We start from the raw sequence: 20,099 nt of genomic DNA, 5'->3' as shown, positions 1-20,099 counted from the left end.
ACCATTTTCTGCTGCTGTTGTTATTAGCCTGTATTCATCACACCAGAAGTTAGAAGTGGAAAATAACACGGGTGAAGTGTACAAGGGTGCAGAGGAGAGAGGGTGGGACGGGGCCACGCCAACACGATAGTCGTTTGTGTATAAAATTTTTCTAGAACCAGTTCTGCTTGTACTTTTTGGGTTAGCATGCACCAGCTAATGAGATTCACCGTCTAATACATTTTTCGCTGTTACAGGTATTTCTGGTGGATGGGGAACTGGCATGTCCCATCGCCTTAAGCGACCCGTGTTGAATACGTACTTTTAGTGTCAACACTGGCAAGAGTAATACATTACTGGACATTAAAATTGCTACACCAAGATGAAATGCAGATGATAAACGGGCATTCATTGGTCAAATATATTATACTAGCACTGACATGTGATTACATTTTCACGCAGTTTGGGTGCATAGATTCTGAGAAATCAGTACCCAGAACAACCACCTCTGACCGTAATAACGGCCTTGATACGCCTGGGCATTGAGTCAAACAGAGCCTGGATGGCGTGTACAGGTACAGCTGCCCATGCAGCTTCAACACGATTCCACAGTTCATCAACAGTAGTGACTGGCGTATTGTGACGAGCCAGTTGCTCGGCCACCATTGACCAGACGTTTTCAATTGCTGAGAGATCTGACCAGAGCAGCAGTCGAACATTTTCTGTATCCAGAAAGACCCATACAAGACCTGCAACATGCGATCGTTCATTATCCTGCTGAAATGTAGGGTTTCGTAGGGATCGAATGAAGGATAGATGCACGGGTTGTAACACATCTGATATGTAACGTCCACTATTCAAAGTGCCGTCAATGCGAACAAGAGGCGACCGAGACGTGTAACCAATGGCACCCCGTACCATTACACCGGGTGATACGCCAGTATGGCGATGAGGAATACACACATCCAATGTGCGTTCACCGCAATGTCGCCGAACGCGGATACGGCCATCATGATGCTTTAAACAGAACTTGAATTCATCCGAAAAAATGACGTTTTGCAATTCATGCACCCAGGTTCGTCGTTGAGTACACCATCGCAGGCGCTCCTATCTGTGATGGAGCGTCAAGGGCAACCGCAACTATGGTCTCCGAGCTGATAGTCCATACTGCTGCAAACATCGTCGAACTGTTAGCGCAGATGGTTGTTGTCTTGCAAACGTCCCCATCTGTTGATTCAGGGATCGAGACGTGGCTGCACGATCCGTTACCGCCATGCAGATAAGGTGCCTGTCATCTCGACTGCCAGTGATCCGTTGGGATCCAGCACGGCGTTCCGTATTACCCTCCTGAACCCACCGATTCCATATTCTGCTAACAGTCATTGGATCTCGACCAACGCGAGCAGCATAACGTTTCACCAGACAACGCCGGTCAGCTGATGTTTGTGTATGAGAAATCGATTGGAAACTTTCCTCATGTCAGCACGTTGTAGGTGTCGCCACCGGCGCCAACCTTGTGTGAATGCTCTGAAAAGCTAATCGTTTGCATATCACAGCATCTCCTTCCTGTCGAGTAAAATTTCGCGTCTGTAGCACGTCATCTTCGTGGTGCAGCAATTTTAATGGCCAATAGTGTAATTTATTGGTCGACCTTACTGTGTTTATCATCAGATTCGTGAATGTGAACAAACCATGACTTCTGTGGAATAATCAAATTTTGATTTGTGAATGAAAAGGATTTAGTTGAGTGTTTTGTTGTCGATATTTTGATAACCTACCTGGTAATTATGCTTTGCTGCAGAGAATTGTTTTCATAAATAGTTGCCATTTTCGGGGGGTATTTATTTATAGAAAAGCCAAGGGCAGTAGTAGGCCAACGGTTTCTTCATATGCTATGCGTTTATAAGTTGCCTCCTTTCGGAACAACCGACTGCACACAAATTGAATCAAGTGTAATATTTCAAGAAAGGTAGGGGCGTCTCAACGATCATCACCACCCCGTTTGCCCAGACACATTGAGTGTTCACAGAAGTACTGAAGCGGTGCTGCTGCTGCATCTGCTGTTGCAGCGGCGAATGGGCAGGTTGCTGGCTGGGATGGCGACGTGACGCGGCTCCTCTCTGTTGCAGACACGGGCCATCGCAGCTGCGGCGGCGCGCCCTCACCGCGGTGATGCTGTTCTTCCTGCTGGGCCTGCCATGGCTACTGGGGCCGCCGGCCAGGGTGCCTGCACTCGCCTACCTCTTCTGCATCGTCGCCACGCCGCAGGGGTAACTGCCATCTCCACTTTCTCCTATACTTCATTGACCTTTCCGCGGGTTTTATTGTCCATTGTTATTTAAGAGCGCTGCTACTATTCAGATTGAAAGGGTAACCCCTACGAGTAAAGTTGTAAAACTACCGTAGGCTACCGTAGACTACCATAAGGAAGTGTGGACCGCAGTAGTTTTCCTAGTAGTTAACGTCGCACCCGCGTTGCCCATACGTTAGGTGTGTTGCATACCTATGGGCGTCACCTCACCAGGACCGCTCTACGTAGGCAACCAAGTGTCTTACTATATACCCGTAAAAAAGGGGAGTGGTTAACCGTCTAGAAACTGTGTGAGTATATAACTCCTCTGGACTTTTACCTGTTGGGAACACTAAAGGACGTCGTTTATCGACAAAAGCCACGCACATTGGATGAACTTCAAGAATCCATCGTACATTCATGTGCAAATATCAACCTGAACACGTTGCAGTCAGTAGTTCGTGCTGCAGTTCGGCGGCATCGTTTGTGTGTGGATGTTAATGGTGACCATTTCGAACACCTACAGTGATATCTTAAAGTTGGACTTTAAGCTGCACTTTCACAAGACTGACGACGGATGAAGAAAGGACAGTTTTTTACTACACTATAGGAACTTCTGCAACCAACCACAAGATTGTGTCCTAAAACATAGCAATGTTACTGTGATTGCAAAGTGTACGGGCCAAACTGGATAAAATAATATTTTTTATGCCAAAATGGTTACAGCTGTCAGTGTTTTTCAGTTCTTGGTTGTCGAAATGTCTTACAGATTTTTTTCTGTCCACAGTACAAGTTTTGCAATATCTATCACTGAAAAAATGTCAAAATGCGCTTCTAGAAACAAAGTATTTTGACCCATGCGTAAAATGTTCGAAATGCTTTCCTATGAATTAAATTCTGCAATACATTATTCCCGTTTTACTTTTGTTGATATTTATCTTATCATCTCTTTTCAGACACTATCCATTTCAACCTGTTGATCTTCCAAGTCCTTTGCCATCTCTGGCAGAAATACAGTGTCGTCGGCGAACTGAGCTTTAATTCCTTTTCAGTTTTCTGCTTAATTCTGCTTACCATTTGTCCACTGTATAGATGGAATAATAACATCGTGACAGGCTGCAGTACTGGCTCTCTTCATTCGAATCTACTGCTTCCTTTTCATGTCCTTCGACTTTTATATCAGCAGCCTGGTTACTGTATAAGTAATAGAATACTTTTCACTCTTATTTTATCCCGTCTAATGTCAGTGTCTCGAAGAGTGTATCTCTGCCGACGTCGTCAAAAGCTTTCTATACATTTAAAAATCGTATAAATATTTGTTTTTTCTTTTAATCTACCTTGGACATAAGTCGTATGGTCAGTATTGCGTCACATGTATCCCGGAACCGGTACTGATCCTCCCTCAAATCAAATTCTACCAATCTGTCAATTCTACACTAATTAATTCGATTCACTATCTTACAACTACAACTTATTAAACTGATAGTTCGATAACGTTCACACCTGTCCTCACCTACCTTCTTTGGAAATGAATTTCTTTAATTCTTTTTTATATTGGATGGTATTTCGCTTCCTTCATACACCTCGCCTGCCAGGTGGAACAGAATTTTCGTGGTTGGCTCTCCCTAAGAGCTTAATAACTATGAAGTCACACATTCTACTCTAGGTGTCTTGCCCCAGATTTGGTCTTTTAGTGCTCCGTCTCGTTTTCCTAGCATAACTTCTGCCTCACCTCCATCTATTTCCTCTTCCGTTTCTTAATGGGTTTTTTTCCTGAAACAGTCTGAAAATCTTGTAAGGACGTTGCTGCGGAGGGTGTGCTGATAAATGATTGTTAAGAGAAAAAATCTGTTCATTGTAACATTTATTATTTATTTAGAGTTGAATTTGGCCAAGCAGATCGCGCATAAACTCAAGCACTTGCACGCGCTAAAACGCGGCGATGCACAGCCTTCTGTGGGTCCATGAGTCACCATTTCTTGAAATGCTCATTACAAGTAGTAATGTTCATTTTCAGAAGTAATAAATTTAAGCTACGTAACTAAAAGCTACGTTTGTTCCGTTTCAGGAAACTAACGAAGAACACAGTTGGCGTCACCATCTCTAGCAGTGTGCCCGAACTTGCTCACACGATTAACCGAGTGGCTCACTTCTATGCTAAATAACTCGGAAATGGCGCAACGTAACGAATTTCTTTCTTAATAATAATTTCTCAGTACAACGTCCCCTTCTTTACCCTTACAAGCTTTTGCCCGTATATGAAATGAATTTTTGAACAGCCTGTTTCAATATTTGTCCAACGTATATTTCGTTCAGGATCTTTACGACTGAGCACACATTAAGTTTTCTTTCGCGCACATTCCCCACCTCTCCCGCGTTTTTCTTGCCCAGCACGGGTACGCTTTCTCAGAATCTAGCAAATTTTATATTACTATTTAACATTCTGGCTGGCTGTTCCTCCTTAAGTCACAGTCATTAAGGTAACCATAGGGACGGAATTGTGCGCGTCATCTGTCTGTGAATTGTGCTGACATCGCTCTGTGTGGTATCATATTTTAATTGTTTGTATATTGTACTGTGTGAGGTGGAATTTGGGAATCAGCAGAGCCTTTGCCTACGTCAGCCCCACATCCACAGTCAATGTGTACACAGTCACAAACGGTGCATTATGGCACAGAGAAGATGCCTACCAGACTCTGTGAGGTGGAGGGCCACAGAAACAAAGGAGGCAGGCCCAATTTATTAATGCGAATCGTTCTGTTGTTTCTCGGATGTGGTGACGGTTTATAGAGACCGAAAATGTATCCCGAAAGGCCGGCCGGAGTGGTCGAGCGGTTCTAGGCGCTACAGTCTGGAACCTCGCGACCGCTAAGGTCGCAGGTTCGAATCCTGTCTCGGGCATGTGATGTATTTAGGTTAGTTAGGTTTAAGTCGTTCTAAGTTCTAGGGGACTGATGACCTCAGAAGTTAAGTCCCACAGTGCTCAGAGCCATTTTTTGTATCCCGAAAGCCGCTCGGGGTAGCCGCGCGCAGTGAGGCGCCTTTTCACGGTCCGTGCGGCTCCCCACGTCGGAGGTTCGAGTGCGCCCTCGGGCATGGGGTGTGTGTGTTGTACACAGAGTAAGGTTGTTTAAGTTAGCTTAAATAGTGTACAGGCTTAGGGACCGGTGACCTAAATAGTTTGGTCCCATAAGACGTTACCACAAATTTCCAAATTTGTATCCCGAAAACCAGGGGACTATTATTTGCCGGTAAGGGCACGACGTTACCGCCTTAGTACTGCACGGCAATTGGCGTGTGGGTTCGCAGTATCCACTGGTCGTGTTGTATCGAGGCAGACTATGTGCAAAAGAAGCCTTCGGCACATAGTCTGCCTCGATACAGAGTAGCCTTTACTATCGGAGACATGCTGTATGTCTATCTCTGATGCCTCTTCACAGAAGGGAATGTCTAGAGTGGAGTCATCAACATGCTACCTGTACGGTCGAAGAGTAAACCGTTGTTCTTCAGAAGTCACACTAAACCATTGTTGTTTTCACAGATGAGTCCAGATCTATTCTGGAGAGCGGTTCTCGATAGATTCGCATCTGGAGGGAACGTGGAACACGATTTCGGGATCCAGGCATTATGGAAAGACAACGAGATCGAGGAGCATCCCTAAGGGTGTGTGCAGGGATTATGTTTACCAATTGAACTCTTCTTCAGGAAAATGTACTGGTAAGTCGGCAAGGTTTAAGTGCCGGCAGTTATCTTGGGACGTCATCTGCGGTTATTGCGAGGTGCTGTGGGCCCAGACGTCGTATTGATAAACGATAATGCTCTACCTCATATAGCACGTGTGGTTGATGGTTTCTTGTAACCGGAAGATATTGCACGGATGGCGTGGCCTGCAAGCTCTCCTGATTTAAGAGCATGGCTGGGTGCACTAGGAAGACAGGTTGCATCATGTCAGCGTCCACCACTCTCCAAGACTTGCGGGCAGCTCTCCAGGAAGAGTGCACATAACTACTGAAGCGTCCCCTTAGAAAAATTTATGAATTACTGTGCTGGTAAACCCCTTACGTTATTTGATTTTTAAATAGCTGAGCAAAACAAAACGTCATCAGACATTTCTATCTTTACTTATTCTGATCATTAACTAAACTGACACACAATATTTTTAGCGCAACGCAATCTGACTTTCAATAATCCCTACAAAAGAATGGCCCTGCCTAACAATAACCTATACCTTTCATGAGTCACTTACCTCACAAAAATCTTCGTTTCTCTAACTACTGCATTACAGCGAGCGCCAATACTGCCAGCTAAATAAAAGATTCTAACTACTGAAGTCACTAAGTACTGATAGGCATAGTTAGCAAATGAAAGATTTTGATAGAAAACAAACAATGTATTTACCTTAATTCATGACATCCAGTCTTACAAATTTACTCTCTCTTATGGACACACGTCCAGATCATCCGCTCTCAAAACTCCGCGATCTCTGACCCCACATCGATCACTGCTGGCGGCACACCTCCAGCTGCGTAACGCTACGCGCTGTTCACATCCAAGTGCCCAACACTACAATAGCGAGTATTACAACAATGCCAACCAGCCACACACTGCACACAGCACAGCCAGTGATTTTCATACAGAGCGCTACGTGGCGTTACCAATATAAGAAAAACCTAAACAGCCTACTTACAATATAAAAACCTAAACAACCTACTTATACTACCTCAACATGAGGCTGATGACATCATTCATAGGATTCCCGTCCTTTTTAGACCTGTATTGCTGCCAGAGTCGCCACACTCCATACTGAGCACATTTACCAGTTGTCGGAATGTGTCTGAAAATCAGTTAAGTTGGTAAAAAGTGTTGCAGTTGTTTGCGTTCTGTATTCTTTACATTGTTTCTACTTTAATGTCACCTGTTTGCACCGTTTTGTGACAAAATAACAAAATTTCCTTTCGTTACTTTAATTTTGGACACCAGTTTATACGAGCAGATCTCATAGCGTACGAACCAGTAGACTATAAATGTGGTCAGACCGACTCTTTTCTTGTAAAGATTTTTGCCCGCAGTAGTATCATCGGTTCTCGGTTCTTCTGTAGTATATATGGTGAAAAGTATTTAAACGGACAAACTCTCGGAGGTTGTAGGGGACATCAAAACAAATATTTTTTCCTAATGTCATTTTTTCCTATGAGGAGTATTTAAACCGGTAGAGGAAGAGTTCTCTGGCAGCAAATAAATTAAACCAACAAACACTTTCCATTTTTTATGACCAAGAGACAACACGTAGGTAGCAGATACGTCTCCAACAACACCGACCTACACATTAACGAAGAACCGCACTTGATGAGCGCTAGTAACGTGGCATGTGGGTTATCCTCACTCCAAACATGCGAATTGTGCATGTTGAAGACTCCATCACGCCCGAACGTTGCTTCATCGGTAGACAACACAGAGGAGGCATTTCACACTGTTCCAGGTACCACTGCGAAAACTGTGCTCTGGGTGGATAATCAACTGGTTCCAGGCTGTGGACACGCTGTAAGTGAAGTGGACGTAACAACTGCTCTCGAATGACTGTTCTCACATTCGTGTGATTCGTCCTTATGTGACGTGCAATTGCACGAGTGCTGATTGAAGGATCCCGCTGCACATGCTGCAAGGCAGCTTCCTCAAATTGCGGCGTTCTTACCGTGTGACAGCATCCCTGTCCAGGTAATCTGCTACATGACCTGGTCTCACACATACGTTGGTACACAGATCGTATGATGCGGGTTACGGCGATTAGGATATTGTTGTTGGCAAACCCGCTGTGCAACTCGTCCGTTGTTCAAATGGTTCAAATGACTCTGAGCACTATGGGACTTAACTTCTGAGGTCATCAGTCCCCTAGAGCTTAGCACTACTTAAACCTAACTAAGCTAAGGACATCACACACATGCATGCCCGAGGCAGGATTCGAATCTGCGACCGTAGCGGTCGCGCGGTTCCAGACTGTAGCGCCTAGTACCGCTCGGTCAGCCCGGCCGGCCTCGTCCGTTGTGTTGCGCTATGTAGTACGCACCAACCGTATCAGTGTACTCACTCCATTAGTAAACAGAGACAATGCACTACTACACTGGTGGACAGCAGTTGCCTACAACTGAAGAGCGCAATACGCACTCTAACTACTGAAGATCGTAATACGGCCTCCAACGGTTTAAATAGTTCTCGTAGGAAAAAATGACATTAGGGAAAAATATTTGTTTCTATCTCCCCTACAACCTCGCAAAGTTTGTCGGTTTAAATACTTTTCACCCTGTAGTTGCAGAGAGTTAGAGGCAAGTAAACATGGCTGCATGCAGGAAAGTGGTTGTGCTGTGTGCAGGCTGGTGCTGTTCGTGTTCTTCGTGCTGTGCAACAGCAAGCTGCGGAAGCGCCTGAGCAGCGCGGTGCTGACTTCGCTGCCGACGTCCAGCAGCTCTCGGGCGTCCAGCACGCGCAAGCAGAAGAAGCAGCCGCCGGGAACCGCGGACACGTCGCCGCCCACGTCGTCTTCGGCGGTGCCGACGTCCGGAGACGGCGGCGTCCGCAGCCGGCAGCGGCAAACCGAGCGGCCGCTGCAGAAGGGGCCGCCCGTGCTGCTGACGCGCTACGCTCTCGTGGGCGAGGACGGCGAGGTGCGGTACACGTTCGACCTGGGCTCCTGGTCCCCGGACGACGGCAACCCTACTGATGCTGCCTACATGCCGACCTCCCCGGAGCGGCGCTCTGTCACCAAGTACGTGTTCCCAGAGCCGGAACCAGAACGAGACGACGACCAGTAACAGCAACTGCTTTTGCACTATACCGATTATCCGACTTCTATCTCGCCGGAAAGGTTGTAGTCGCACAGGACCAGAGAAGCAACTCCAGTGGACACACACATTTCGTGCTGATTGGCAAGTTGTTGGCTGGTGGGACATGGAATGATAATTTTGCTGTCTTTCGCTGCTTGTGTCCCATTGCCTGTGCTGAAGAGTTACAGTGTTGTGAACTGCCACATGGAGTGGCGAGTGGGACTCTGGACACTGCACATTGCAGGAACAAGTGATGCACGCAGGGGTTTTCAAGAATGACAGGGTTAAGCTGGGTTCAGACTAATAGCTTGTGGCATATTGTAGCGGCACAAAGGGTGCAACAATTTCTAGGTGTAGTTAGTTGACAATAGTCTGAATGAGTTCTCAGGGGGTCGTGGACAGCGGAGGAAGCCAGGCCCGGGCAGAGGCTCTTGGCACAAGCGCAACCAAGGAGTTCTGGGGGAACAAGTCAAGCACGAGGACGACGAGAAAGACAGGCAGTGGCGTGCCCGTCAAAGCACGTGACGCCGGATGTCTTACGAATGCCATCAGCCGTCTCCGGTAGGGATCGAGTATCTATTTCAGTCGACAGAATGAGATTTTCACTCTGCAGCGGAGTGTGCGCTGATATCAATCTTCCTGGCAGATTAAAACTTGTGTGCCGGATCGAGACCCGAACTCGGCACTATTGCCTTTTGGAGTCTCGGTCCGGAACACAGTTTTATTCTGTCAGGGAGATTCATATCAGCGCACACTCCGCTGCAGAGTGAAAATCTCATTCAGGAAACATCCCCCAGGCTGTGGCTAAGCCATGTCTCCGCAATATCCTTTCTTTCAGGAGTGCTAGTTCTGCAAGGTTCGCAGGAGAGCTTCTGTTAAGTTTGGAACGTAGGAGACGAGGTACTGGCAGAATTAAAGCTGTGAGAACGGGTCGTGAGTCGTTCTTGGGGAGCTCAGTTGGATGCCAGCACGGTAGCTCAGCGTGGTCGGTCAGAGGGCTAGCTACCCGCTGCAATAAAAAAACTGAGTGAATGGAGCAATAATGAACTTCAATGGCCGTCAGGGGACGTCCGCCAAGTACAACTGCAACGACCTTTAACGAACAAAATGGGATTTAACACCAAAAAATTTGGTAGAGCTCCTGCTGCCAATGGCAAAGGTCCCGAGTTCGAGTCTCGTTCCGGCACACAGTTTTATTCTGTCAGGGAGTTTTATTTCAGTCGAATTTAACAGTACTTGATTGCGTGTTACTATGTATTCAAGTTCTCGACAGCACACGACAAGATTAAGATCTTTAGTTGGTACATGTTCAATTAAATTTTGATTTCCCGTGGGCCCAGCACGGAGCTAGGCTTTCGCGAAATGTAGGGGACAAGCTGCCTAGTGTGACGTCATAAGTTCGTTGGCATCACTGCTGATACAACATACGTGCTTATTTAATTGGCATGCCACAGCACGACAGTCTCTTCGTAATGGCTGTGGCGCACGTGGGTACCGTATTCTTAGCTCGCAAATGTTGACATCGGCTGGGCACAAAATATTACCTCTCTCCTAATTTATAAACTTCGCAGAACTTGTCAGCTTTCCCTCTTTCTGATCGGCTGCACAAATGACCATGATAGAGTAAGCCTTGTAGTATCACAAATAATAATCGGTTAGTGAGGAAAATGTACAGCAAGTTACTTCTACAAATAACTTACTCTTCTTCTTAGGTAAATTTTGAATGATAGTTATAAAATTGAATTGGCATGACACAGCACGAGAGTCTGTTCGTAATGGCTGTGGCGCACGTGGGTACCGCATTCTTAGCTCGCAAATGTTGACATCGGCTGGACACAAAACATTTCCTCTCTCCTAATTTATAAACTTCGCAGAAGCTTGTAAACTTTCCCTCTTTCTGATCGGCTGCACAAATGACCATGATATAGTAAGCCTTGTCGTATCACAAATAATAACCGATTAGTGAGGAAAATGTACAGCAAGTTACTTTTACAAATAACGTACTCTTCTTTTTAGCTAAATTTAGAATGATATTTATAAAATACTGCAAATCACATATATAAGATAAATGAAACGTAGCGCGAAATTTTCAATAACCTACAACTGCTCAGTGAAAACATTTCCAAGTTCCTAAGCCAATCTAACTGAATAAATTATGTTGACTAATCTCTTAGATATCAGAAGAGTAATCATTATGTAACTTACTTGAACAAACATAAGCTGACGAAGCAGTTTTCATGCGAAACGAACAGATGTACCTCACTCAATTCGATAGAAAAATATTATCTGTTTAAATAGCTAAAGAAAATCAATTGGAATAGTGTTAAAAATGCAAATAATCGTTACAGAAATGGCTAAATACAGTCAAAATTGCGTGACCTCCAATGAAAGTTTACCTGCGGTGGAAAAACTCATTTCCACAAATAGACAATATAGAATTTAAATTTTTTAACTTATTTGTAATTTTTTCACGGAACAATAACTGTCAAACTCCAACGTAGTTGGAACGCCGAAATACGAAGCACCAAGCAAGAAACAGAATACACTTTCACAAAATCAGCCATAAAATGAAAAGTTCCTAAAAATAAAATTCCAGTTTGGCTCTATTATCGCAATTAAATTACCTTAGTGTCGTTTTAATAATACTTGCATTCAAATAATGACGGTTTCTTATTGTATCTTCTTATCATATTGAACAAACTGACTGAAAGAGATCTTATTACTGAAAAATTTATATTGTTTTCTAACAAAACGAAGCTCATAATTTTTTCAATATGATTCTTTCATTAACTGACGGATTAGATATTCGTCAACAGCACTCGGTTCTGTAACAACAGTAAAAGTCCAGAAAACCAGCCCACATAACACTCACTGACGATAATGACAAGAACGTGAAGTTAGAATTTTTCATGACTAATGCCATGGCTCACTTACCAGTTCTCAATGAATTTCAGTTGGTGTACCTTACAAAAATTATGACATGCTGTCGATGCTGTTGAGATGACGTCTGTTCGGCGTCTGTGACAGTGCTCAATTAGCCCCAGCTGTTACGAGAACACACTGATTAAGTACAGACGATTAGGGACAGATAGGGACAGACTCTTGATGTTAACTGAAGCTTGATTTATCTGCCGGCAAATGTCGCTCTCAACGTGTCACGTTAAATATGACTTGGGATGACACTGGCCAGTTTCTCGAGTTGCATAAGACACACTCATCGAAACTACACCGTGGCTGGAACTGGAGCACTGAGTGTGCACACTCTCATGTAACAAAGCAATGCACAGAAACGTCGCTGAAATCATTGTTTATTCTCTAACAAATACAAGAACTAACTTTCTCTAACGTTTCCCTTCCAATATAACGCTTATGATTTACATAAAATTAGAAAGCTTGTTCCTAATCGTTCTACAAAATGGATGTCAAACACCAAGAAACTTATTTTATTTTACTCGCAGATGAAATCTCGAAATTACAGAAAAATAAATACTTTGCTCATGCAAATTAGACGCTATCTATGAAAACGTTGATAGAGATTTGTGGGCAGTGTGCTGTAGTTTTACAAGCTCTCCTGCATTTCTCGCTGCAGGAACTCTCCCGAATGAAAGAGCACAGAGGTAAAATCCCCACAATGTTGTCGCTGGTGTACTCATTGATATTGAGACTTTATAGAAATTAGGGTAACTGCATGCACAGACATTCAGGCATCTCTTGCTTTTAACATCCACCTCAACAGTTATAAAAGCATGGCTAAAAATTTCAATCGACGGTACTTTACGCGGCTTCAGAAGCGTTACTACACAGCTAATTATCCAGTTTGCGGCAGGCAGAAACACAGCCGTCCTCTCCAGTGATGGCAGAGCGGCAGCTGCTGCGTACGAGAGTGAGATCCTACGTCTACTCAGATGCGGACCTCTTCACAGACTGCAATACACGCTAAAGTCAGGAGGTATGAGAAGCTTACTTTTTGGTTAACCATCGAAGAATAATGAATGCATAAATGCCCTAATGTTGAAAGGTAATTAATGGTAAATACGATCCGTTATAGAATCCGTTCTAGTTCGGACGGGAAAGTCATACTTCTCGTGAACGGGCACAACCAAAAGTCTTGAGTTAAGGTGCAGCCTGGAAATGACGCCTGTGTTTCCTCGATACACAAGTCAGAAGCACGGTCATCCTAAGAGACTTTTTGCTCCATCAGTCTTTCACTCTACAGCGAAGTTTGCACTGTAACGACACTTCCTAATAGAACAAAACCGTGTGCCAGACTATGACTCGAATTTGTACAGGATTTTGTCAACTGAGCTATTCGAGCTCAACCCCGATCCAAATCGTCATTCTGTCGGTACGTCTCTTCCACTTTACATATCCATCCACACCACGCTGCTGTACTTGCACACTGAAACTTAATGAGGTCGGCTTCTCCAGCGAAGAAGCTAGGGACAAAATAAGACACGATCGGCGAAAATATTTTACATCAACCTTGGCTCATTGCAAGTATTACGTCTGCCTGGTGCCAGTAAAACTGACTATTGCGAAGTTCACCACCTCAACATTTTCATCTGAAGATGGACAAACGAAACCATTAACCAGAAAAAAATAAAGAAAGCGGCTTGGGTTGTGTCAAGATTACTGTGTAGTGATTATTCACTGAAGATTATGTCTATAAAATCGTACAAAAGATTTTAATCGCTAAGGAAATTTCTATTATTTTCTTCTTTAGGCAAATGATCCCGCTATCAAGCTCCAGAAAGCCGAAAACTGTTTCAATATTTGTCAGTGTGGTTCTCGGCGCTTGGTGTTTGAGACAACGCTTCCACATCTCGAAATAAGAGAAATGTAAGAACCATTACAAGCATATTTGTTTCCACGATTTAAAGAGTGGATAAAATCGTCAAAGATGGAACGTCTCTGGAAGAAGAAAGGTAACAAACGGATGGACATGCTAAGCGGGAATCAGGCTGAAAAGAGATGTGGCGTTCAAGTATCATTAAAATAATTTTCATCGTTCTCCGGCAGGATTTTATTAGAGACACATTAGGAGCCCACAACTCTTTTCAGTGTACAGGGTTATTCATAAGTACCTTAGGGGGCTTCAAACATGACTGAGCAAAAACTACAAGACACACAGAAATAAGACACATATGGCTGGATAGGGCATCTCTCCAATTTCTTAACCCATATTTCAGATGTTCTATATGGGCTCCGTTTCTGACATGATAAATGTCAATATTTGCGAGCAATTAAATGGGCTGAAAGGCACACCGACAGCCGTCCACTTTAGTAACCGGTTCAGATGATACAAAATAATTCTTTGTGACACTATGAAGCAGATGAACTGTCCACGTGTTCTGCTATACCTACCCCCAGCGATGCGCTCTGTAACTACGCCACGGCGCGTACTATGAGTTAAAACCTGAGCAGATACTCTATCCATTGACAGGTTTTTTTCTATATGTCTTGTAGTTTTCGTGCACTACCTCAGAGGTAATTATGAATGCTCATAATGATTAATTTTACAACACTTTGACAGTACTGTGCTTCGACATATACGTGCACTTACCAAACGCAGACTTCATTCGGCACAGATCAAGTCGTAGTTACTATATTACACGAACACATTTGTGTTTCGGAAGAAACAACCTCAAGAATAAAGTAAACACGAACTTCGCTTATGCAAACTGAAAAATTAAACTCACTAATATTATGGGAGTTATTATTTAATTTATATTGCTTACAATGGTCTACAGCCAAACATTAGTTACTGAAAGCTGTCTATGAAACGCAACAATTTCCTGTTACTGAAAGTACGCAGGCGTAAAAATCTTACTTACCTGAAGTTAAGCGTCTTCAGACAACCCATAAACAATCTATGTTCAACATGGCAAATGCGAATCTAGATGACTGTAGTCTCATCCACAAAATTACCACTAGCACTATATTATTTAAATTCAGTATGAAGAGAAAAGTACATCAGTAAGACCTAAGATACCATTTCCAAGGATAATTGTTTATAATAAAAGAATACATTCTCTGTTCCAAAAAATGGTTCAAATGGCTCTGAGCACTATGCGACTTTACTTTTGAGTCATCAGTCACCTAGAACTTAGAACTAATTAAACCTAATTAATCTAAGGACATCACACACATCCATGCCCGAGGCAGGATTCGAAGCTGCGACCGTAGCGGTAACTCGGTTCCAGACTGTAGGGCGTACAACCGCACGGCCACTCGGCCGGCTCTCTGTTGCAGGATAATGTGCTTTATTAAACTCGTGCTATCATTATCAAGCACATTTGCCACGCATGTGCTATGTCATGCTATAGATATTGCAGTTATCACATTCTTTTACGTCCCATACATGAAACCAGACCTCGTAGTCCATCGTAACATATCCTGCCTGTCAGGCTGTCACTGTTAAAATTCCACAATCTTCTATTTGCGGTTCCAGTTTACTTACTGATTTCCCATTGTACACAGCATTCCCACGAATCAAGTCTACTGCGTTAAGGAATTCATTCTTGTCTGTAAGAGATGATCTACAATATGTCAGTAGGAAATTGTGAAAAATCTCTGTGTCGTACTACAAATTGCTGTACATTATATATGTTAGTAATTCAGCTAGTACGTAATACTTAAGAGACCATCTTCACGTATACAGATATTTCAGTCATTTGTCAAATCTGAATTCTCTGTATGCTGAGATGACAAAAGTCATAGGGTACCTCCTAATGTCGTGTGGGGTCTCCTTTTGCCCGGCAGAGGGCAGAAAGTCGAAGTGGCATGGACTCAACCAGTCGTTGAAGTCACCTGCAGAAATATTGAGCCACGATGTTGCCGGTGCAGGATTTTGTGCACGTACTGATCTCTCGAATATATCCCATAAATGTTCGATGTGATTCATGTCGGACGATGTGACTGGCCAAATCATTCTCCCGAATAGACCAAAATGTTTTTCAAACCAATCACGAACAAGGACGGCTCGACGACAGGAGCCGTGTTAATTAATAAGAATGAATTCTTCATTTGTGCGCCCATAGTATCCGTGGTTGCTTAATAATTCTAGGGGGTATTTTTGTTGTGTCGTTGCAACTACAAAAATGCGTGATTTTTTTCACCAGGCTACTTAATTACAAACCACTGGTGATGCTTTACCTCAAGAAAGCGAAACGCGTCTAGTGGCTGAAAATGGACTCGAAGTAGCCAACATAATAATTTTCAGTGGTTCAGTTGGACCAGAGGACCCAGTCCATGTCGTTTAAACACAGCCCACACCAGTGTTGGCCACCACCAGTTTGCAGATTGCCTTGTTGACAACCTGTGCCCATGCTTTCGTGGGATCTGTGCCACAATCGAACCCTACCAGGAATTTTTGCCAACATGAATCGGGACTCATCTGACCAGACTACGGTTTCCCAGTCGTCTACGGTCCAACCGATACGGTCACGAGCCCAGGAGAGGTGCTGCAGGCGATGTCGTGCCGTTAGCAAAGGCACTCGCGTTAGCAAAAGCACTGCTGTAACCAATTAACGCTTCATTTCGCCACACTGTCCTAACAGATACGTTCGCCTTACGTCCCACATTGATTTCTGAGGTTACTTACGTAGTGTTGCTCGTCTGTTAGCACTGACAGCTCTACGCCAACGTTGCTGCTCTCGTTCGTCGTATAATTACCATTTCGAGTTGAGACTCTACTCTCGTTTTGCGAACGTAATGACTCGGAAATCTTTCCACATGAATCGCCGGAGTACAAGTGACAGCTCTACCAACGCATTACCTTTTATACCTTGTGTAAGCGATGCTACTGCCATCTGTATGAGCGCATAACGCTATGCCATGACTTTTGTCACCTCAATGTATGTTTCTGAAGCTACGTACCCCACCAGTCAAAAAAGTTTCGAGACTGGATTTCTAAAAAAAACAGAGATAAGTTAATGGTGAATTTAATACTTTAGGTGTTCTTCATAGTCTCCCCACCCATCCACGTCCCCCCACTTGAATACAATGAAAAGAACGTTCATATAACAAGGTGATTGCGTCAGAAAAGATCTTGTTCAACTGGCACGTCACACTGACTTGCACGTCTGTGTGCAGTCGAACCATTGTCCTTTCATTTGAATTTCTGGACTTGATAGTTTTGTGGTAGGTTCTCATTAAGACGGCAGACTCATTAGCAGTGAAGATTTTTTCCCAGAAAAGAGTTGTCCGTACTTTGGATTTCAATCAAGTTGCAACAATTATCCACATGCCATTTTTTTTGTTCCGGGTCAAGATGTGAAGGATAAACTTTGCCCACACTTCACTCTTTTTCAGAATATTCAGGAGAATGTCTTCAGCACTTTATTTAGAGAATTGGTCCATTATGGATTGTGACACAACCACCATGACAGACTGTGACCACACGTGCACTACATATTATTAACTGCCCACAACCAGCTGGTCGAATGCCCCTGTATTATTTACAGTTGTTAGTTTAAGCTCCCACCATTGTTATTAGAGTGACATTGAAACAAGGCAGTTCCTATGATCATTTCCGAATTAAACGTTACGTGAGCTCTTCATGTGATGAAAAGTATAGTTTGTGTTCGCACAGACAATAAAATAAGCTCTGTGGATTTTGCAATTTATGGATGCAATCCACATAAAAATACTAGGTTTGGTTCAAGAGTTAAGTGGATTTTAAACTCGTAGCACATCGGAATTTGGAAGATGAACGGCAGCCATGCTCGACCTTTGTCATGCAAGGTGGAGAGAAGAGAGTCTGTTAAAAGAGCGGAAGCTAGGTTCCAGAGAGGGGCGACAACAAGGTGTCTCAAATGTTCTAGAAGCTTGTCATACGATTACTCCCGTCGACACTAAAAAGTAAGACGCAGTCTTGATGGAATAACACCCTTAGAAACAGCACGATAGTCTCTTCCTTTATAACAGAAAGATCGACTGCCGCGGGGGTTGCGTGCGGTCTCGGGCGCCTTGCCATGGATCGCGCGGCTTCCCCGTCGGAGGTTCGAGTCCTCCCTGGGGCATGGATGTGTGTGTTGTCCTTAGCGTATGTTACTTTTAGATTAAGTAGTGCGTAAGCCTAGGGACTTATGACATTCGCAGTTTGGTCCCAAAGGAACGTATCACAAATTTCCAAAACATCGATCATGAAGTTATTACAAGAAGTTCTTCAACTGCGTGTAACTGTGCGTTACTGCTGAGTCTCAGAAAACACTAAGTAAGTGACGTATCTGACGCCACAGTCTGCAAAAAGTTACAAGTAGAGGTAGTGTCACTTGTCCTCAACAGATAGCAATGCTTGTTGGCTGAGTTCAGATCATATAGCAGGTGGAAGCGCTACGTCAGCGGCGAAGTTAGATTTATTCTTAGTTCATCTAATGTCTCTGAAATATAGTTACGTACAGTCGCGCTGGAAGTGATTTTTCTAATGGCGAAAACATATTTTTATCTGTGATATTAACTAAAGATTTAGACATGGTTATGTCTCACATTCGTACTGGTAAGCAGGACTTCATTTACTGTCTTACTGTGTATATGCTCACTGTCGTGGTAGATAATTGTAGATGGCCTTTTGGTCGCGGTTGCATGTGTAAACGTAATAGTAGCGGAGAGTTTCTCTTATAATGTCCCGTGTGGCAGCATATTTTGTGTGATACCGTAGTGTGTCGCTCGTCCGTCAGAGTTAAGCTGGAAAGACGACTGCTTTGAATTAGTGGCTTCCGCGAAGAGTCTATGAGTTCTGGCATGATGTACCTTTATTTTTTATTTTAAATCTTCTCTCATGTACACCAACTTAAATGGAAAAGACAGAGTCTCGACGATAGAGCATTCTGCTAAGAATTTTATTTTCTGGCCAATGAACCACTTCACAGGCCTCTCTTTTATTTCGAAGATTGTGTATGTGCTACTAGTTAGAGCGCAACAACGGAACGAGTGCACACCAGGTAAGGCAGGTGAGATTTAACAGGTTGCTGCTTCGCTGATACGGACCGAGTTACAGAAATAATCAGGTACGTCCACTGTAGCGCTACATGGAATGCACCTGTTACAGCTGCAAAAAAATCTTTTCCACCGAGACGCTGCATATTCCTGTTCTTTGTCTTGTGGAGATCGATGCCTAAACAGTAAAAGACACGGTAAATAGCTTACAACGTCGCTTATGCACTAGCAATGGAATCAATATGGGTTTTTTTTGGATGGACGGTGTATGTGGCGTTTACTATACCATGTTAAATAAGACGACTGCTGATACCATGCTGTTGTAAATGAGACGGTTTTAATGCGACTACAAGAAATATGTGATCTGAAAAAGCCCTGCTGACATATATCGAGAACGTTCGAAGTCCTTGTCATGATGAATTATTGGTTTCCAGACCAAAGTTGACCAACATGTTCTGTGTGCAGCAGAACTCTCTGTACTACATGGTTGTAGAACTGCAGCTGTCTGAGCATGCCAGCCAGAGATCTCCGTAATTTGTTTCTGGCTTATGTAAAAAATTGTGGTTACAAAATGTCACCAGAACACAGAGAAAAATACTTTCATTTACAGCATCTTATTACATTGGATGTTCCAGACTTCTAGGGAAGGAAAAAATGTTGTGCTCAAAGATAATAGAAAAGAAGAGAAACGCATTCAACTTTGCTTTATCGTTACAAAACTCTGCTGTGTGTGCCTTTTTTTTCATTTACGATTAAGTTATACATTCTCTTGTGAAAAACAACGTCATGACATGCCGAATAAATCGATAAATTAGCCAAATCAGTTCTGCGTCTTATTTCTAAATTGAAGTCTCATAAATAAACCTGCTGCCTCTTCAACACAATCGTTTGATCAAGCATGCCACTACAGGTATTAAAAATTTCGAGTCAGCTGTGTAGGACTTCGCCTAGCAGCATCTTAAATATTCAAGAGTGTCTACTTGTCACTATAAAGCAAAGTACATTTCTACATACTTGATATCTAAAGTCACGTACTGCCTATCAACGTTTATGTTGCCACATTGTTGTAGACA

General features: G+C 43.4%; 1 protein-coding gene across 1 annotated transcript in view; it reads left to right on the top strand.

Moving 5' to 3' along the window:
- The window catches only part of LOC126336737 (uncharacterized), a 33,805-nt gene extending 19,360 nt beyond the window's left edge, over positions 1–14,445 (top strand). The window contains exons 3-4 of the mRNA XM_050000733.1: positions 2,109–2,249; positions 8,637–14,445. Of these exons, the coding sequence (XP_049856690.1) occupies positions 2,152–2,249; positions 8,637–9,075 (537 nt within the window). The 5' untranslated portion in view covers positions 2,109–2,151 and the 3' untranslated portion in view covers positions 9,076–14,445. The remainder of the gene's footprint in view (positions 1–2,108; positions 2,250–8,636) is intronic.
- The last annotated feature ends 5,654 nt before the right edge of the window (positions 14,446–20,099 follow it).

Source organism: Schistocerca gregaria, chromosome 2, assembly GCF_023897955.1.
Source record: "Schistocerca gregaria isolate iqSchGreg1 chromosome 2, iqSchGreg1.2, whole genome shotgun sequence".
In the NCBI taxonomy this organism is placed as follows: domain Eukaryota; kingdom Metazoa; phylum Arthropoda; class Insecta; order Orthoptera; family Acrididae; genus Schistocerca; species Schistocerca gregaria.
The sequence above is the reverse complement of the archived record's forward strand: the minus strand, read 5'-3'. Positions and strand labels throughout refer to the sequence as shown.